The 20,750-nt window shown below is 47.9% G+C and overlaps 1 protein-coding gene across 5 annotated transcripts in view; it reads right to left on the reverse strand.

The window, feature by feature from the left end:
• Positions 1-20,750, reverse strand: part of LOC135558777 (zinc finger protein 521-like) — a 166,090-nt gene that overhangs the window by 32,766 nt on the left and 112,574 nt on the right. For all 5 annotated transcript variants that reach the window (XM_064992901.1, XM_064992900.1, XM_064992896.1 and 2 more), the window contains one exon: positions 17,217-17,348. In XM_064992901.1, coding sequence (XP_064848973.1) covers positions 17,217-17,348 — 132 coding nt within the window. The remainder of the gene's footprint in view (positions 1-17,216; positions 17,349-20,750) is intronic.

Genomic DNA, 20,750 nt, shown 5'->3' on the forward strand with positions numbered 1-20,750 from the left:
AGAGTACAGCTATAGAACTGATAGAGGGGGGGGGAAGAGTACAGCTATAGAGCTGAGAGAGTGGGGGAAAGAGTACAGCTATAGAGCTGAGAGAGTGGGGGAGAAAGAGTACAACTATAGAGTTGATAGAGGGGGGAGAAAGAGTACAGCTATAGAGCTGATAGAGGGAGGAGAAAGAGTACAACTATAGAGCTGATAGAGGGGGGGAGAAAGAGTACAGCTATAGAGCTGATAGAGGGGGGAGAAAGAGTACAGCTATAGAACTGAGAGAGGGGGGAGAAAGAGTACAGCTATAGAGCTGATAGAGGGAGGAGAAAGAGTACAGCTATAGAGCTGATAGAGGGGGAGAAAGAGTACAGCTATAGAGCTGATAGAGGGAGGAGAAAGAGTACAGCTATAGAGCTGAGAGAGTGGGGGAGAAAGAGTACAGCTATAGAGCTGATAGAGGGGGGAGAAAGAGTACAGCTATAGAGCTGATAGAGGGAGGAGAAAGAGTACAGCTATAGAGCTGAGAGAGTGGGGAGAAAGAGTACAGCTATAGAGCTGATAGAGTGGGGAGAAAGAGTACAGCTATAGAGCTGATAGAGGGGGGAGAAAGAGTACAGCTGTAGAGCTGAGAGAGTGGGGAGAAAGAGTACAGCTGAAGAGCTGAGAGAGTGGGGAGAAAGAGTACAGCTGTAGAGCTGAGAGAGTGGGGAGAAAGAGTACAGCTATAGAGCTGAGAGAGTGGGGAGAAAGAGTACAGCTATAGAGCTGAGAGAGTGGGGAGAAAGAGTACAGCTATAGAGCTGATAGAGGGGGGAGAAAGAGTACAGCTATAGAGCTGATAGAGGGGGAGAAAGAGTACAGCTATAGAGCTGAGAGAGGGGGAGAAAGAGTACAACTATAGAGCTGATAGAGGGGGAGAAAGAGTACAGCTATAGAGCTGATAGAGGGGGGAAGAGTACAGCTATAGAGCTGAGAGAGTGGGGGAGAAAGAGTACAACTATAGAGCTGATAGAGGGGAGAAAGAGCACAGCTATAGAGCTGATAGAGGGAGGAGAAAGATTACAACTATAGAGCTGATAGAGGGGGAGAAAGAGTACAGCTATAGAGCTGATAGAGGGGGAGAAAGAGTACAGCTATAGAGCTGAGAGAGTGGGGAGAAAGAGTACAGCTATAGAGCTGATAGAGGGGGAGAAAGAGTACAGCTATAGAGCTGAGAGAGGGGGGAAAGAGTACAGCTATAGAGCTGATAGAGGGGGAGAAAGAGTACAGCTATAGAGCTGATAGAGGGGGAGAAAGAGTACAGCTATAGAGCTGATAGAGGGGGAGAAAGAGTACAGCTATAGAGCTGATAGAGGGAGGAGAAAGAGTACAACTATAGAGCTGATAGAGGGGGAGAAAGAGTACAGCTATAGAGCTGATAGAGGGGGAGAAAGAGTACAGCTATAGAGCTGAGAGAGGGGGAGAAAGAGTACAACTATAGAGCTGATAGAGGGGGAGAAAGAGTACAGCTATAGAGCTGAGAGAGTGGGGGAGAAAGAGTACAACTATAGAGCTGATAGAGGGGAGAAAGAGTACAGCTATAGAGCTGATAGAGGGAGGAGAAAGAGTACAACTATAGAGCTGATAGAGGGGGAGAAAGAGTACAGCTATAGAGCTGATAGAGGGGGAGAAAGAGTACAGCTATAGAGCTGAGAGAGGGGGAGAAAGAGTACAACTATAGAGCTGATAGAGGGGGAGAAAGAGTACAGCTATAGAACTGAGAGAGTGGGGAGAAAGAGTACAGCTATAGAGCTGATAGAGGGGGAGAAAGAGTACAGCTATAGAGCTGATAGAGGGGGGGGAGAAAGAGTACAGCTATAGAGCTGAGAGAGGGGGGGGGAAAGAGTACAGCTATAGAGCTGAGAGAGGGGGGGAGAAAGAGTACAGCTATAGAGCTGAGAAAGGGGGGGGAGAAAGAGTACAGCTATAGAGCTGATAGAGGGGGGAGAAAGAGTACAGCTATAAAACTGAGAGGGGGGAGAAAGAGGACAGCTATAGAGCTGATAGAGCGAGGAGAAAGAGTACAGGTATAGAGCTGATAGAGGGGGAGAAAGAGTACAGGTATAGAGCTGATAGAGGGGGAGAAAGAGTACAACTATAGAGCTGATAGAGGGGGAGAAAGAGGACAGCTATAGAGTTGATAGAGCGAGGAGAAAGAGTACAACTATAGAGCTGATAGAGGGGGAGAAAGAGTACAACTATAGAGCTGATAGAGGGGGGGGGGGAAGAGTACAACTATAGAGCTGATAGAGGGGGAGAAAGAGTACAACTATAGAGCTGATAGAGGGAGAAAGAGTACAACTATAGAGCTGATAGAGGGGGAGAAAGAGTACAGCTATAGAGCTGATAGAGGGAGGAGAAAGAGTACAACTATAGAGCTGATAGAGGGGGAGAAAGAGTACAGCTATAGAGCTGATAGAGGGGGGAAAGAGTACAGCTATAGAGCTGAGAGAGGGGGAGAAAGAGTACAACTATAGAGCTGATAGAGGGGGGAGAAAGAGTACAGCTATAGAACTGAGAGAGTGGGGAGAAAGAGTACAGCTATAGAGCTGATAGAGGGAGGAGAAAGAGTACAGCTATAGAGCTGAGAGAGTGGGGAGAAAGAGTACAGCTGTAGAGCTGAGAGAGTGGGGAGAAAGAGTACAGCTATAGAGCTGATAGAGGGGGAGAAAGAGTACAGCTGTAGAGCTGAGAGTGTGGGGAGAAAGAGTACAGCTATAGAGCTGAGAGAGTGGGGAGAAAGAGTACAGCTGTAGAGCCGAGAGAGTGGGGAGAAAGAGTACAGCTATAGAGCTGAGAGAGTGGGGAGAAAGAGTACAGCTGTAGAGCTGAGAGAGTGGGGAGAAAGAGTACAGCTATAGAGCTGAGAGAGTGGGGAGAAAGAGTACAGCTATAGAGCTGATAGAGGGGGAGAAAGAGTACAGCTATAGAGCTGATAGAGGGGGGAGAAAGAGTACAACTATAGAGCTGATAGAGGGGGGGAGAAAGAGTACAGCTATAGAACTGATAGAGGGGGGAGAAAGAGTACAGCTATAGAGCTGACAGAGGAGGGGAGAAAGAGTACAGCTATAGAGCTGATAGAGGAGGGGAGAAAGAGTACAGCTATAGAGCTGATAGAGGAGGGGAGAAAGAGTACAGCTATAGAACTGATAGAGGGGGGGGAGAAAGAGTACAGCTATAGAGCTGATAGAGGGGGGGAGAAAGAGTACAGCTATAGAGCTGATAGAGTGGGGAGAAAGAGTACAACTATAGAGCTGATAGAGGGGGTAGAAAGAGTACAGCTATAGAGCTGAGAGAGTGGGGAGAAAGAGTACAGCTGAGAGAGTGGGGAGAAAGAGTACAGCTGTAGAGCTGAGAGAGTGGGGAGAAAGAGTACAGCTATAGAGCTGAGAGAGTGGGGAGAAAGAGTACAGCTATAGAGCTGAGAGAGTGGGGAGAAAGAGTACAACTATAGAGCTGAGAGAGGGGGAGAAAGAGTACAACTATAGAGCTGATAGAGGAGGAGAAAGAGTACAACTATAGAGCTGAGAGGGGGAGAAAGAGGACAGCTATAGAGCTGATAGAGTGGGAGAAAGAGTACAGGTATAGAGCTGATAGAGGGGGAGAAAGAGTACAGGTATAGAGCTGATAGAGGGGGAGAAAGAGTACAACTATAGAGCTGATATAGGGGGGAGAAAGAGGACAGCTATAGAGTTGATAGAGCGAGGAGAAAGAGTACAACTATAGAGCTGATAGAGGGGAGAAAGAGTACAGCTGTAGAGCTGAGAGAGTGGGGAGAAAGAGTACAGCTATAGAGCTGATAGAGGGGGGGAGAAAGAGTACAGCTGTAGAGCTGAGAGAGTGGGGAGAAAGAGTACAGCTATAGAGCTGAGAGAGTGGGGAGAAAGAGTACAGCTGTAGAGCTGAGAGAGTGGGGAGAAAGAGTACAGCTATAGAGCTGATAGAGGGAGGAGAAAGAGTACAACTATAGAGCTGATAGAGGGGGAGAAAGAGTACAGCTATAGAGCTGATAGAGGGGGGAGAAAGAGTACAGCTATAGAGCTGAGAGAGGGGGGGAGAAAGAGTACAACTATAGAGCTGATAGAGGGGGGAGAAAGAGTACAGCTATAGAACTGAGAGAGTGGGGAGAAAGAGTACAGCTATAGAGCTGATAGAGGGAGGAGAAAGAGTACAGCTATAGAGCTGAGAGAGTGGGGAGAAAGAGTACAGCTGTAGAGCTGAGAGAGTGGGGAGAAAGAGTACAGCTATAGAGCTGATAGAGGGGGGAGAAAGAGTACAGCTGTAGAGCTGAGAGAGTGGGGAGAAAGAGTACAGCTATAGAGCTGAGAGAGTGGGGAGAAAGAGTACAGCTATAGAGCTGATAGAGGGAGGAGAAAGAGTACAGCTATAGAGCTGAGAGAGTGGGGAGAAAGAGTACAGCTATAGAGCTGATAGAGTGGGGAGAAAGAGTACAGCTATAGAGCTGATAGAGGGGGGGGAGAAAGAGTACAGCTGTAGAGCTGAGAGAGTGGGGAGAAAGAGTACAGCTGAAGAGCTGAGAGAGTGGGGAGAAAGAGTACAGCTGTAGAGCTGAGAGAGTGGGGAGAAAGAGTACAGCTATAGAGCTGAGAGAGTGGGGTGAAAGAGTACAGCTATAGAGCTGAGAGAGTGGGGAGAAAGAGTACAGCTATAGAGCTGATAGAGGGGGAGAAAGAGTACAGCTATAGAGCTGATAGAGGGGGAGAAAGAGTACAGCTATAGAGCTGAGAGAGGGGGGAGAAAGAGTACAACTATAGAGCTGATAGAGGGGGGAGAAAGAGTACAGCTATAGAGCTGATAGAGGGGGGGAAGAGTACAGCTATAGAGCTGAGAGAGTGGGGGAGAAAGAGTACAACTATAGAGCTGATAGAGGGGGAGAAAGAGCACAGCTATAGAGCTGATAGAGGGAGGAGAAAGATTACAACTATAGAGCTGATAGAGGGGGGGAGAAAGAGTACAGCTATAGAGCTGATAGAGGGGGGGAGAAAGAGTACAGCTATAGAGCTGAGAGAGTGGGGAGAAAGAGTACAGCTATAGAGCTGATAGAGGGGGAGAAAGAGTACAGCTATAGAGCTGAGAGAGGGGGGAGAAAAGAGTACAGCTATAGAGCTGATAGAGGGGGAGAAAGAGTACAGCTATAGAGCTGATAGAGGGGGAGAAAGAGTACAGCTATAGAGCTGATAGAGGGGGAGAAAGAGTACAGCTATAGAGCTGATAGAGGGAGGAGAAAGAGTACAACTATAGAGCTGATAGAGGGGGGGAGAAAGAGTACAGCTATAGAGCTGATAGAGGGGGGAGAAAGAGTACAGCTATAGAGCTGAGAGAGGGGGGAGAAAGAGTACAACTATAGAGCTGATAGAGGGGGAGAAAGAGTACAGCTATAGAGCTGAGAGAGTGGGGGAGAAAGAGTACAACTATAGAGCTGATAGAGGGGAGAAAGAGTACAGCTATAGAGCTGATAGAGGGAGGAGAAAGAGTACAACTATAGAGCTGATAGAGGGGGAGAAAGAGTACAGCTATAGAGCTGATAGAGGGGGGGGGGAGAAAGAGTACAGCTATAGAGCTGAGAGAGGGGGGGAGAAAGAGTACAACTATAGAGCTGATAGAGGGGGAGAAAGAGTACAGCTATAGAACTGAGAGAGTGGGGAGAAAGAGTACAGCTATAGAGCTGATAGAGGGGGAGAAAGAGTACAGCTATAGAGCTGATAGAGGGGGAGAAAGAGTACAGCTATAGAGCTGAGAGAGGGGGGAAAGAGTACAGCTATAGAGCTGAGAGAGGGGGGGAAAGAGTACAGCTATAGAGCTGAGAAAGGGGGAGAAAGAGTACAGCTATAGAGCTGATAGAGGGGGGAGAAAGAGTACAGCTATAAAACTGAGAGGGGGGAGAAAGAGGACAGCTATAGAGCTGATAGAGCGAGGAGAAAGAGTACAGGTATAGAGCTGATAGAGGGGGAGAAAGAGTACAGGTATAGAGCTGATAGAGGGGGAGAAAGAGTACAACTATAGAGCTGATAGAGGGGGAGAAAGAGGACAGCTATAGAGTTGATAGAGCGAGGAGAAAGAGTACAACTATAGAGCTGATAGAGGGGGAGAAAGAGTACAACTATAGAGCTGATAGAGGGGGGGGGGGAAGAGTACAACTATAGAGCTGATAGAGGGGGAGAAAGAGTACAACTATAGAGCTGATAGAGGGAGAAAGAGTACAACTATAGAGCTGATAGAGGGGGAGAAAGAGTACAGCTATAGAGCTGATAGAGGGAGGAGAAAGAGTACAACTATAGAGCTGATAGAGGGGGGGGAGAAAGAGTACAGCTATAGAGCTGATAGAGGGGGAGAAAGAGTACAGCTATAGAGCTGAGAGAGGGGGAGAAAGAGTACAACTATAGAGCTGATAGAGGGGGAGAAAGAGTACAGCTATAGAACTGAGAGAGTGGGGAGAAAGAGTACAGCTATAGAGCTGATAGAGGGAGGAGAAAGAGTACAGCTATAGAGCTGAGAGAGTGGGGAGAAAGAGTACAGCTGTAGAGCTGAGAGAGTGGGGAGAAAGAGTACAGCTATAGAGCTGATAGAGGGGGAGAAAGAGTACAGCTGTAGAGCTGAGAGAGTGGGGAGAAAGAGTACAGCTATAGAGCTGAGAGAGTGGGGAGAAAGAGTACAGCTGTAGAGCCGAGAGAGTGGGGAGAAAGAGTACAGCTATAGAGCTGAGAGAGTGGGGAGAAAGAGTACAGCTGTAGAGCTGAGAGAGTGGGGAGAAAGAGTACAGCTATAGAGCTGAGAGAGTGGGGAGAAAGAGTACAGCTATAGAGCTGATAGAGGGGGGAGAAAGAGTACAGCTATAGAGCTGATAGAGGGGGAGAAAGAGTACAACTATAGAGCTGATAGAGGGGGAGAAAGAGTACAGCTATAGAACTGATAGAGGGGGAGAAAGAGTACAGCTATAGAGCTGACAGAGGAGGGGAGAAAGAGTACAGCTATAGAGCTGATAGAGGAGGAGAAAGAGTACAGCTATAGAGCTGATAGAGGAGGGGAGAAAGAGTACAGCTATAGAACTGATAGAGGGGGGGGAGAAAGAGTACAGCTATAGAGCTGATAGAGGGGGAGAAAGAGTACAGCTATAGAGCTGATAGAGTGGGGAGAAAGAGTACAACTATAGAGCTGATAGAGGGGGTAGAAAGAGTACAGCTATAGAGCTGAGAGAGTGGGGAGAAAGAGTACAGCTGAGAGAGTGGGGAGAAAGAGTACAGCTGTAGAGCTGAGAGAGTGGGGAGAAAGAGTACAGCTATAGAGCTGAGAGAGTGGGGAGAAAGAGTACAGCTATAGAGCTGAGAGAGTGGGGAGAAAGAGTACAACTATAGAGCTGAGAGAGGGGGAGAAAGAGTACAACTATAGAGCTGATAGAGGAGGAGAAAGAGTACAACTATAGAGCTGAGAGGGGGAGAAAGAGGACAGCTATAGAGCTGATAGAGTGGGAGAAAGAGTACAGGTATAGAGCTGATAGAGGGGGAGAAAGAGTACAGGTATAGAGCTGATAGAGGGGGAGAAAGAGTACAACTATAGAGCTGATATAGGGGGGAGAAAGAGGACAGCTATAGAGTTGATAGAGCGAGGAGAAAGAGTACAACTATAGAGCTGATAGAGGGGGAGAAAGAGTACAGCTGTAGAGCTGAGAGAGTGGGGAGAAAGAGTACAGCTATAGAGCTGATAGAGGGGGGGAGAAAGAGTACAGCTGTAGAGCTGAGAGAGTGGGGAGAAAGAGTACAGCTATAGAGCTGAGAGAGTGGGGAGAAAGAGTACAGCTGTAGAGCTGAGAGAGTGGGGAGAAAGAGTACAGCTATAGAGCTGATAGAGGGAGGAGAAAGAGTACAACTATAGAGCTGATAGAGGGGGGAGAAAGAGTACAGCTATAGAGCTGATAGAGGGGGAGAAAGAGTACAGCTATAGAGCTGAGAGAGGGGGGAGAAAGAGTACAACTATAGAGCTGATAGAGGGGGGAGAAAGAGTACAGCTATAGAACTGAGAGAGTGGGGAGAAAGAGTACAGCTATAGAGCTGATAGAGGGAGGAGAAAGAGTACAGCTATAGAGCTGAGAGAGTGGGGAGAAAGAGTACAGCTGTAGAGCTGAGAGAGTGGGGAGAAAGAGTACAGCTATAGAGCTGATAGAGGGGGGAGAAAGAGTACAGCTGTAGAGCTGAGAGAGTGGGGAGAAAGAGTACAGCTATAGAGCTGAGAGAGTGGGGAGAAAGAGTACAGCTATAGAGCTGATAGAGGGAGGAGAAAGAGTACAGCTATAGAGCTGAGAGAGTGGGGAGAAAGAGTACAGCTATAGAGCTGATAGAGTGGGGAGAAAGAGTACAGCTATAGAGCTGATAGAGGGGGAGAAAGAGTACAGCTGTAGAGCTGAGAGAGTGGGGAGAAAGAGTACAGCTGAAGAGCTGAGAGAGTGGGGAGAAAGAGTACAGCTGTAGAGCTGAGAGAGTGGGGAGAAAGAGTACAGCTATAGAGCTGAGAGAGTGGGGAGAAAGAGTACAGCTATAGAGCTGAGAGAGTGGGGAGAAAGAGTACAGCTATAGAGCTGATAGAGGGGGGAGAAAGAGTACAGCTATAGAGCTGATAGAGGGGGGGAGAAAGAGTACAGCTATAGAGCTGAGAGAGGGGGGAGAAAGACAACAACTATAGAGCTGATAGAGGGGGAGAAAGAGTACAGCTATAGAGCTGATAGAGGGGGGGAAGAGTACAGCTATAGAGCTGAGAGAGTGGGGGAGAAAGAGTACAACTATAGAGCTGATAGAGGGGGAGAAAGAGCACAGCTATAGAGCTGATAGAGGGAGGAGAAAGATTACAACTATAGAGCTGATAGAGGGGGAGAAAGAGTACAGCTATAGAGCTGATAGAGGGGGAGAAAGAGTACAGCTATAGAGCTGAGAGAGTGGGGAGAAAGAGTACAGCTATAGAGCTGATAGAGGGGGAGAAAGAGTACAGCTATAGAGCTGAGAGAGGGGGGGAGAAAGAGTACAGCTATAGAGCTGATAGAGGGGGGAGAAAGAGTACAGCTATAGAGCTGATAGAGGGGGAGAAAAAGAGTACAGCTATAGAGCTGATAGAGGGGGAGAAAGAGTACAGCTATAGAGCTGATAGAGGGAGGAGAAAGAGTACAACTATAGAGCTGATAGAGGGGGAGAAAGAGTACAGCTATAGAGCTGATAGAGGGGGAGAAAGAGTACAGCTATAGAGCTGAGAGAGGGGGAGAAAGAGTACAACTATAGAGCTGATAGAGGGGGAGAAAGAGTACAGCTATAGAGCTGAGAGAGTGGGGGAGAAAGAGTACAACTATAGAGCTGATAGAGGGGGAGAAAGTGTACAGCTATAGAGCTGATAGAGGGAGGAGAAAGAGTACAACTATAGAGCTGATAGAGGGGGAGAAAGAGTACAGCTATAGAGCTGATAGAGGGGGAGAAAGAGTACAGCTATAGAGCTGAGAGAGGGGGAGAAAGAGTACAACTATAGAGCTGATAGAGGGGGAGAAAGAGTACAGCTATAGAACTGAGAGAGTGGGGAGAAAGAGTACAGCTATAGAGCTGATAGAGGGGGAGAAAGAGTACAGCTATAGAGCTGATAGAGGGGGAGAAAGAGTACAGCTATAGAGCTGAGAGAGGGGGAAAGAGTACAGCTATAGAGCTGAGAGAGGGGGGGAAAGAGTACAGCTATAGAGCTGAGAAAGGGGGAGAAAGAGTACAGCTATAGAGCTGATAGAGGGGGGAGAAAGAGTACAGCTATAAAACTGAGAGGGGGGAGAAAGAGGACAGCTATAGAGCTGATAGAGCGAGGAGAAAGAGTACAGGTATAGAGCTGATAGAGGGGGAGAAAGAGTACAGGTATAGAGCTGATAGAGGGGGAGAAAGAGTACAACTATAGAGCTGATAGAGGGGGAGAAAGAGGACAGCTATAGAGTTGATAGAGCGAGGAGAAAGAGTACAACTATAGAGCTGATAGAGGGAGAAAGAGTACAACTATAGAGCTGATAGAGGGGGGGGAAGAGTACAACTATAGAGCTGATAGAGGGGAGAAAGAGTACAACTATAGAGCTGATAGAGGGAGAAAGAGTACAACTATAGAGCTGATAGAGGGGGAGAAAGAGTACAGCTATAGAGCTGATAGAGGGAGGAGAAAGAGTACAACTATAGAGCTGATAGAGGGGGGAGAAAGAGTACAGCTATAGAGCTGATAGAGGGGGGAGAAAGAGTACAGCTATAGAGCTGAGAGAGGGGGAGAAAGAGTACAACTATAGAGCTGATAGAGGGGGGAGAAAGAGTACAGCTATAGAACTGAGAGAGTGGGGAGAAAGAGTACAGCTATAGAGCTGATAGAGGGAGGAGAAAGAGTACAGCTATAGAGCTGAGAGAGTGGGGAGAAAGAGTACAGCTGTAGAGCTGAGAGAGTGGGGAGAAAGAGTACAGCTATAGAGCTGATAGAGGGGGGGAGAAAGAGTACAGCTGTAGAGCTGAGAGAGTGGGGAGAAAGAGTACAGCTATAGAGCTGAGAGAGTGGGGAGAAAGAGTACAGCTGTAGAGCCGAGAGAGTGGGGAGAAAGAGTACAGCTATAGAGCTGAGAGAGTGGGGAGAAAGAGTACAGCTGTAGAGCTGAGAGAGTGGGGAGAAAGAGTACAGCTATAGAGCTGAGAGAGTGGGGAGAAAGAGTACAGCTATAGAGCTGATAGAGGGGGGAGAAAGAGTACAGCTATAGAGCTGATAGAGGGGGGAGAAAGAGTACAACTATAGAGCTGATAGAGGGGGGGAGAAAGAGTACAGCTATAGAACTGATAGAGGGGGAGAAAGAGTACAGCTATAGAGCTGACAGAGGAGGGGAGAAAGAGTACAGCTATAGAGCTGATAGAGGAGGGGAGAAAGAGTACAGCTATAGAGCTGATAGAGGAGGGGAGAAAGAGTACAGCTATAGAACTGATAGAGGGGGGGGAGAAAGAGTACAGCTATAGAGCTGATAGAGGGGGGGAGAAAGAGTACAGCTATAGAGCTGATAGAGTGGGGAGAAAGAGTACAACTATAGAGCTGATAGAGGGGGTAGAAAGAGTACAGCTATAGAGCTGAGAGAGTGGGGAGAAAGAGTACAGCTGAGAGAGTGGGGAGAAAGAGTACAGCTGTAGAGCTGAGAGAGTGGGGAGAAAGAGTACAGCTATAGAGCTGAGAGAGTGGGGAGAAAGAGTACAGCTATAGAGCTGAGAGAGTGGGGAGAAAGAGTACAACTATAGAGCTGAGAGAGGGGGAGAAAGAGTACAACTATAGAGCTGATAGAGGAGGAGAAAGAGTACAACTATAGAGCTGAGAGGGGGAGAAAGAGGACAGCTATAGAGCTGATAGAGTGGGAGAAAGAGTACAGGTATAGAGCTGATAGAGGGGGAGAAAGAGTACAGGTATAGAGCTGATAGAGGGGGAGAAAGAGTACAACTATAGAGCTGATATAGGGGGGAGAAAGAGGACAGCTATAGAGTTGATAGAGCGAGGAGAAAGAGTACAACTATAGAGCTGATAGAGGGGGAGAAAGAGTACAGCTGTAGAGCTGAGAGAGTGGGGAGAAAGAGTACAGCTATAGAGCTGATAGAGGGGGGGAGAAAGAGTACAGCTGTAGAGCTGAGAGAGTGGGGAGAAAGAGTACAGCTATAGAGCTGAGAGAGTGGGGAGAAAGAGTACAGCTGTAGAGCTGAGAGAGTGGGGAGAAAGAGTACAGCTATAGAGCTGATAGAGGGAGGAGAAAGAGTACAACTATAGAGCTGATAGAGGGGGAGAAAGAGTACAGCTATAGAGCTGATAGAGGGGGGAGAAAGAGTACAGCTATAGAGCTGAGAGAGGGGGGAGAAAGAGTACAACTATAGAGCTGATAGAGGGGGGAGAAAGAGTACAGCTATAGAACTGAGAGAGTGGGGAGAAAGAGTACAGCTATAGAGCTGATAGAGGGAGGAGAAAGAGTACAGCTATAGAGCTGAGAGAGTGGGGAGAAAGAGTACAGCTGTAGAGCTGAGAGAGTGGGGAGAAAGAGTACAGCTATAGAGCTGATAGAGGGGGGAGAAAGAGTACAGCTGTAGAGCTGAGAGAGTGGGGAGAAAGAGTACAGCTATAGAGCTGAGAGAGTGGGGAGAAAGAGTACAGCTGTAGAGCCGAGAGAGTGGGGAGAAAGAGTACAGCTATAGAGCTGAGAGAGTGGGGAGAAAGAGTACAGCTGTAGAGCTGAGAGAGTGGGGAGAAAGAATACAGCTATAGAGCTGAGAGAGTGGGGAGAAAGAGTACAGCTATAGAGCTGATAGAGGGGGGGGGAGAAAGAGTACAGCTATAGAGCTGATAGAGGGGGGAGAAAGAGTACAACTATAGAGCTGATAGAGGGGGAGAAAGAGTACAGCTATAGAACTGATAGAGGGGGAGAAAGAGTACAGCTATAGAGCTGACAGAGGAGGGGAGAAAGAGTACAGCTATAGAGCTGATAGAGGAGGGGAGAAAGAGTACAGCTATAGAGCTGATAGAGGAGGGGAGAAAGAGTACAGCTATAGAACTGATAGAGGGGGGGGAGAAAGAGTACAGCTATAGAGCTGATAGAGGGGGGGAGAAAGAGTACAGCTATAGAGCTGATAGAGTGGGGAGAAAGAGTACAACTATAGAGCTGATAGAGGGGGAGAAAGAGTACAGCTATAGAGCTGAGAGAGTGGGGAGAAAGAGTACAGCTGAGAGAGTGGGGAGAAAGAGTACAGCTGTAGAGCTGAGAGAGTGGGGAGAAAGAGTACAGCTATAGAGCTGAGAGAGTGGGGAGAAAGAGTACAGCTATAGAGCTGAGAGAGTGGGGAGAAAGAGTACAACTATAGAGCTGAGAGAGGGGGAGAAAGAGTACAACTATAGAGCTGATAGAGGAGGAGAAAGAGTACAACTATAGAGCTGAGAGGGGGGAGAAAGAGGACAGCTATAGAGCTGATAGAGTGGGAGAAAGAGTACAGGTATAGAGCTGATAGAGGGGGAGAAAGAGTACAGGTATAGAGCTGATAGAGGGGGAGAAAGAGTACAACTATAGAGCTGATATAGGGGGGAGAAAGAGGACAGCTATAGAGTTGATAGAGCGAGGAGAAAGAGTACAACTATAGAGCTGATAGAGGGGGAGAAAGAGTACAGCTGTAGAGCTGAGAGAGTGGGGAGAAAGAGTACAGCTATAGAGCTGATAGAGGGGGGGAGAAAGAGTACAGCTGTAGAGCTGAGAGAGTGGGGAGAAAGAGTACAGCTATAGAGCTGAGAGAGTGGGGAGAAAGAGTACAGCTGTAGAGCTGAGAGAGTGGGGAGAAAGAGTACAGCTATAGAGCTGATAGAGGGGGAGAAAGAGTCCACCAGTAGAGCTGAGAGAGTGGGGAGAAAGAGTACAGCTATAGAGCTGAGAGAGTGGGGAGAAAGAGTACAGCTGTAGAGCCGAGAGAGTGGGGAGAAAGAGTACAGCTATAGAGCTGAGAGAGTGGGGAGAAAGAGTACAGCTGTAGAGCTGAGAGAGTGGGGAGAAAGAGTACAGCTATAGAGCTGAGAGAGTGGGGAGAAAGAGTACAGCTATAGAGCTGATAGAGGGGGGGGAGAAAGAGTACAGCTATAGAGCTGATAGAGGGGGAGAAAGAGTACAACTATAGAGCTGATAGAGGGGGAGAAAGAGCACAGCTATAGAACTGATAGAGGGGGGAGAAAGAGTACAACTATAGAGCTGATAGAGTGGGGAGAAAGAGTACAGCTATAGAGCTGATAGAGGAGGGAGAAAGAGTACAGCTATAGAACTGATAGAGGGGGAGAAAGAGTACAGCTATAGAGCTGATAGAGGGGGGAGAAAGAGTACAGCTATAGAACTGAGAGAGTGGGGAGAAAGAGTACAGCTATAGAGCTGATAGAGGGGGGAAAGAGTACAGCTATAGAGCTGATAGAGGGGGGAGAAAGAGTACAGCTATAGAGCTGAGAGAGTGGGGGAGAAAGAGTACAGCTATAGAACTGATGGAGGGGGGAGAGTACAGCTATAGAGCTGAGAGAGTGGGGGGAAAGAGTACAGCTATAGAGCTGAGAGAGTGGGGGAGAAAGAGTACAACTATAGAGCTGATAGAGGGGGGAGAAAGAGTACAGCTATAGAGCTGATAGAGGGGGAGAAAGAGTACAGCTATAGAGCTGATAGAGGGGGGAAGAGTACAGCTATAGAGCTGAGAGAGTGGGGGAAAGAGTACAACTATAGAGCTGATAGAGGGGGAGAAAGAGTACAGCTATAGAGCTGATAGAGGGAGGAGAAAGAGTACAACTATAGAGCTGATAGAGGGGGAGAAAGAGTACAGCTATAGAGCTGATAGAGGGGGAGAAAGAGTACAGCTATAGAACTGAGAGAGGGGAGAAAGAGTACAGCTATAGAGCTGATAGAGGGAGGAGAAAGAGTACAGCTATAGAGCTGATAGAGGGGGGAGAAAGAGTACAGCTATAGAGCTGATAGAGGGAGGAGAAAGAGTACAGCTATAGAGCTGAGAGAGTGGGGAGAAAGAGTACAGCTATAGAGCTGATAGAGGGGGGAGAAAGAGTACAGCTATAGAGCTGATAGAGGGAGGAGAAAGAGTACAGCTATAGAGCTGAGAGAGTGGGGAGAAAGAGTACAGCTGTAGAGCTGAGAGAGTGGGGAGAAAGAGTACAGCTATAGAGCTGATAGAGGGGGGGGTAGAAAGAGTACAGCTGTAACGCTGAGAGAGTGGGGAGAAAGAGTACAGCTATAGAGCTGAGAGAGTGGGGAGAAAGAGTACAGCTGTAGAGCTGAGAGAGTGGGGAGAAAGAGTACAGCTATAGAGCTGAGAGAGTGGGGAGAAAGAGTACAGCTATAGAGCTGAGAGAGTGGGGAGAAAGAGTACAGCTATAGAGCTGATAGAGGGGGGAGAAAGAGTACAGCTATAGAGCTGATAGAGGGGGGAGAAAGAGTACAGCTATAGAGCTGATAGAGGGGGAGAAAGAGTACAGCTATAGAGCTGATAGAGGGAGGAGAAAGAGTACAACTATAGAGCTGATAGAGGGGGGGGGGAGAAAGAGTACAGCTATAGAGCTGAGAGAGGTGGGGAGAAAGAGTACAACTATAGAGCTGATAGAGGGGGAGAAAGAGTACAGCTATAGAGCTGAGAGAGTGGGGGAGAAAGAGTACAACTATAGAGCTGATAGAGGGGGAGAAAGAGTACAGCTATAGAGCTGATAGAGGGAGGAGAAAGAGTACAACTATAGAGCTGATAGAGGGGGGGGAGAACTGAGAGAGTGGGGAGAAAGAGTACAGCTATAGAGCTGATAGAGGGGGAGAAAGAGTACAGCTATAGAGCTGATAGAGGGGGGGAAGAGTACAGCTATAGAGCTGATAGAGGGGAGAAAGAGTACAGCTATAGAGCTGATAGAGGGGGGAGAAAGAGTACAGCTATAGAGCTGAGAGAGGGGGAGAAAGAGTACAGCTATAGAGCTGAGAGAGGGGGAAAGAGTACAGCTATAGAGCTGAGAGAGGGGGAGAAAAGAGTACAGCTATAGAGCTGAGAAAGGGGGAGAAAGAGTACAGCTATAGAGCTGAGAGAGGGGGAGAAAGAGTACAGCTATAGAGCTGATAGAGGGGGAGAAAGAGTACAACTATAGAGCTGATAGAGGGGGAGAAAGAGTACAGCTATAGAGCTGAGAGAGTGGGGGAGAAAGAGTACAACTATAGAGCTGATAGAGGGGGAGAAAGAGTACAGCTATAGAGCTGATAGAGGGAGGAGAAAGAGTACAACTATAGAGCTGATAGAGGGGGGGAGAAAGAGTACAGCTATAGCGCTGATAGAGGGGGGGAGAAAGAGTACAGCTATAGAGCTGATAGAGGGGGGGAGAAAGAGTACAACTATAGAGCTGATAGAGTGGGGAGAAAGAGTACAGCTATAGAACTGAGAGAGTGGGGAGAAAGAGTACAGCTATAGAGCTGATAGAGGGGGGGGGGGAAAGAGTACAGCTATAGAGCTGATAGAGGGGGAGAAAGAGTACAGCTAGAGAGCTGATAGAGGGGGGAGAAAGAGTACAGCTATAGAACTGAGAGGGGGGGGGAGAAAGAGTACAGCTATAGAGCTGAGAGAGGGGGAGAAAGAGTACAGCTATAGAGCTGAGAGAGTGGGGAGAAAGAGTACAACTATAGAGCTGATAGAGGGGGGAGAAAGAGTACAACTATAGAGCTGATAGAGGGGAGAAAGAGTACAGCTAGAGAGCTGATAGAGGGGGAGAAAGAGTACAGCTATAGAACTGAGAGGGGGGAGAAAGAGTACAACTATAGAACTGATAGAGGGGGGGAGAAAGAGTACAGCTATAGAGCTGAGAGAGGGGGGAGAAAGAGTACAGCTATAGAGCTGAGAGGGGGGGGGAGAAAGAGTACAGCTATAGAGCTGAGAGAGGGGGGGGAGAAAGAGTACAGCTATAGAGCTGAGAGAGTGGGGAGAAAGAGTACAACTATAGAGCTGATAGAGGGGGGAGAAAGAGTACAACTATAGAGCTGAGAGAGGGGGGAGAAAGAGTGGTGAAGAGCTGGAAGACAAGTTAACGACTTTGCAGATTTCATTATAGAGATAGTTAACCCTGTTGATACTAAAGGAGGGCGTTATCCTCTCCGGGGGAGTCCTGCATGGTCCTTCCACCTCCTCGCACACAGACAGATGAGATCATTACAGCTATCAGCACCACCGACATCCACAATTAGCACTTCATTCTCCCTCCTTCACTTCACACACTCTCTCTCTCTCTCTCTCTCTCTCTCTCTCTCTCTCTCTCTCTCTCTCTCTCTCTGTTTCTGCTCATGACAGTCTGTAGGTGTCAGTCTGGAGGCAACTTGAGTAAATAAAAAGGGACCTGCAGTAAACTGCTCTCAGCTTTCGCTGACCTGCCTCTCTGACCTTTCCCCGCTCCTTTAGAAAACAATTTGCCATTTCAGACAAATAATGAGCTTTATGGAAACATGGCTTTGCATACATGCACATGCGCACGTACACACACTCACACACACACACACACACACACACACACACACACACACACACACACACACACACACACACACACACACACACACACACACACACACACACACACACACACACACACACACACACACACACACACACACACGCACTCACCTGTGAAGCAGACTGGACACTTGAAGGTGCCGCCCATGCCCTCGAAGCTGTGCTCGATCAGGTGGCATTGGAGTTTGGCTGGCGAGTCGAATGACTGACTGCAGAGCTTACACTCATGGTTCAGGCCCTCTTCTATAGAGACAGAAACAAGAAAACACCCCAAAGAAGACAGTCAGAAGTGAATAATCAGAGCACCAACAGCAGAGAGGGATCCAGTCTATCCCTTTTCTTTTCTCCTCCTTCCCCATTTCATTTAGCTCCAACACATTTGTGTCAAAGGCTCCTGCCTGTGACTTTCACGGCTCGTACGAGAAGCAATATAATGTGTGATCTGGACCCATCAGGCATAAATTGGACGACCAGTGGGGGGCCTAATTGCACAGGCGAGGTCTTGCACTTTGAACATGGCAAGATTGGCTCTTTTTGATTGGCTTACACACAAATTAATTTCTGGGCGACTTGGTGTGGGCAAATGAATATGTAGTGCAGTGCTCGGTTGATAAGGGAAAGTACACAAAGAAGCATATCGGCTAATGTACAGATTAAGTGACAAATGTAAGAATAGCCAAGCGTGGAAACATAGTTATTTCCTAATCAAAATATAAAAATAAACAATACGAGTAGCATTCAATTGGATTCGATAAGTGGTCATTATAGAGATGTCACCATATCAACCTTTACATCCCTTCATTATCACCATGGCAACCCACTACATAACCACCAACGACATTATTCTGATTATTGTGGATGAGTCAAATTACAATCTGTTAAAATCCGTTTTTGTCCACTTCAATTTGACTCCATCTCTCCTCGAATAAAAATATCCTATTTTAGTCATAATTAATGCATAAAGTTAGATATTGCCCATGACAATGGCGTGTGTCTCCATTCCCCCATCACATTAGAATGTGTGGCACGTCTTCCTACAGACGTTAGATTACCTTGGACCGACAAGGCAGTTGATAGCTGAAATAACTGGCATTGGTTCAGACACTCAACCTGCCCTACCGCTCATTTGCTGCACAACGATCCGCTGACTCAGACTTCCACAGAGCCAATTGGAGCGGTCCTGCCCATCTCCTGAACTGCACCTCAATAAAAACCTTGTGCACTCTCCATGGGGTTGGGCCTGTGCTCTGTCAAAGTTCCCCGGTCCCGTGAAGTATGGGTCCAGGCACGGGGCCAACTAGAGGGGGGTGGGGGATATGGGGAGGAGGGTCTCTGGGGGCCCAACCAGGGCTGGGGCTCATCCTTCAGTCTCTACAGCCCATTGCACACAACATGGGCCCAGGGTGCCAGACGTGCAAACACACAATCCACAAGCTGTGGCTGTACCAGGCCCTGGAGGATCAGAGCGGAGTGTTAACGGATGGGCCTTGGGCAAATCTGGCAACCTGACTCACAGATCTGGCAACGCCGCTCAGCTAAACTACAATGGCCTGCGATGAACGGGAACAGATTGAACCCAGATCCACCTAGATGCCCGTGTTTTAAAACCCTGACACACACACTGCCAGTGACTTTCCCATTTGTACTTTTATGGTCAATTGTTGTTTCGCTGCTCAAAGCACACATTAAACAACATGGGCTGGTTCACTCCACTAACAACATTTGGCAAATTTATAACAATCTACTAATTTCTGAAACCTGCTGTCGATTACAACAAGCTTTACCACATAGCATAAATAAACAAATGACAATATCAGGTTCAATTAAATTGGTTTACACCTTTACAAGTGGGGTGGAGTCACTTCATAAGGGTGTTACAGTAACAAAGAAATACAGTTGTTTATCTGTTTTGGTGACTAGCCTATTCTATACCTCAAGATTGAACTGGAGTATAGAGTGAAAAATACAACCCAATGACCTGGGTTGTTCTAGAAATAAGGGCAACATGGTGAGTCTACTCATGTATTACAGACAGAGTCTGTTTGTGCAGTATGTCACCACAGGCTCCTCTAGGCCTGCCGTCTTCTCCTTATAACCCAACCATCTGGCCCTGTAAAGCAGATGAGAAAATTCTACTAAGGCCTCAAAACAAACATTTAAAGCTGGCATAGTCTGGAAGAGCTATTGTCTTACCGTGTGTGTCTGGCTCAGTGGCTTACAGTATGGATGGATAGGTACAAATAACAATCAGAGGAGATGATCATGTCGCTTGTGATCTTGCCCTCCCTTTTGAAACACACGCTGTGTGTGCGTATGTGTGTGTATGTGTGTGTGAATCATTTGTGCACCTGTTTAAGATAGCGAACGAGTTGGATCCACTTTGATCCCCATTCAACGTGGCTGTGAGTGTTTGAGTGTGTGTGTGTGTGTGTGTGTGTGTGTGTGTGTGTGCGTGAGTGAGTGAGTGTGTGCGTGCGTGAGTGTGTGTGTGTGTGTGTGTGTGTGTGTGTGTGTGTGTGTGTGTGTGTGTGTGTGTGTGCGCGTGAGAGTGTGTGTGTGTGTGCGTGAGTGCGTGAGTGTGTGTGTGTGTGCGTGCGTGCGTGAGTGTGTGTGTGTATTCAGAGTGCTCCATGCCTGTGCCCATAGGTGCAGCCATGGTTTAACCCTGCAGCACATTCCTGTCCCTTCAGAGACCTGGCCTGCCTCATTATGTAGATAACTCTGCACCTGCCCAACTGTCTGACCTTGGGTGCATGCGTGTTTGTGTGGGTGAGTGTGAGTGGGTGTGTATGTGTGAATCTAAGACGTGTTTGCTTGTTAGTATGAGAAGTTTTCACTACTGTGTGTACGTGTGCATGTGTGTATGTGTATTTCCGTGTGTAAGTGTGCATGTGTGTATGTGAAGAGTGAGTGTGTAAAAGAACACAGGACAAGTGTGGAGAGTACACGCCTGTTCCGCACTGACAGTCCCTGTAATGTTGCTGTGTATGGGGGGGACGGGTCTGTATGCAGCAGTGGAGCAGGGGTTGGATCACACTGGCAGTCTGTTCCTTAGTGAGAGTCAGAGGAGGAAGTCAGCCAGCGCTCCCCTATAGCTCCCTCGTCGGTGTGAGGTCACTTCCTGTCGCTCCCCTGGCCTCCCCCAGGGCTGTCAAATCAGCACAGAGCATTCAAGAGCCCCCATCCCGGCCCACTCTGCACCGACAGGAGCAGACTCTGGATATAGTCACAGAGCCACTGGGGACTGGCAGCCCTCCCTCCCTCCCTCCCTCCCTCCCTCCCTCCCTCCCTCCCTCCCTCCCTCCCTCCCTCCCTCCCTCCCTCCCTCCCATTCTCCTGAGTGTCCCTCCCTCCACTGCCACCACCCTGTCCCCCTGCACTCATAAGAGAAATCCTTTAGATGAGAGCTGCTCTGTTCCTGCTCCTCTAAGCGTCCCTGACACGAGCAAAGCAAGCCTATCTGCATATCCACAGGGCCTGGTGGCACTCCTAAGGCTCATGGTTTATGTATTCCACAGCTCCTTAAAACACAAACGCCTAATATCTCTCCCATGTGGAAGGAGGGAGACGGAGGTGGAATACTATTTCGAAAAAAGGACAGTACTATTTCTTCTTCTTGTGTTTAGTCTTTAGTAACCAGGCTGA

The sequence above is a fragment of the Oncorhynchus masou genome, chromosome 17 (genome assembly GCF_036934945.1).
Source record: "Oncorhynchus masou masou isolate Uvic2021 chromosome 17, UVic_Omas_1.1, whole genome shotgun sequence".
Taxonomy (NCBI): Eukaryota; Metazoa; Chordata; class Actinopteri; order Salmoniformes; family Salmonidae; genus Oncorhynchus; species Oncorhynchus masou.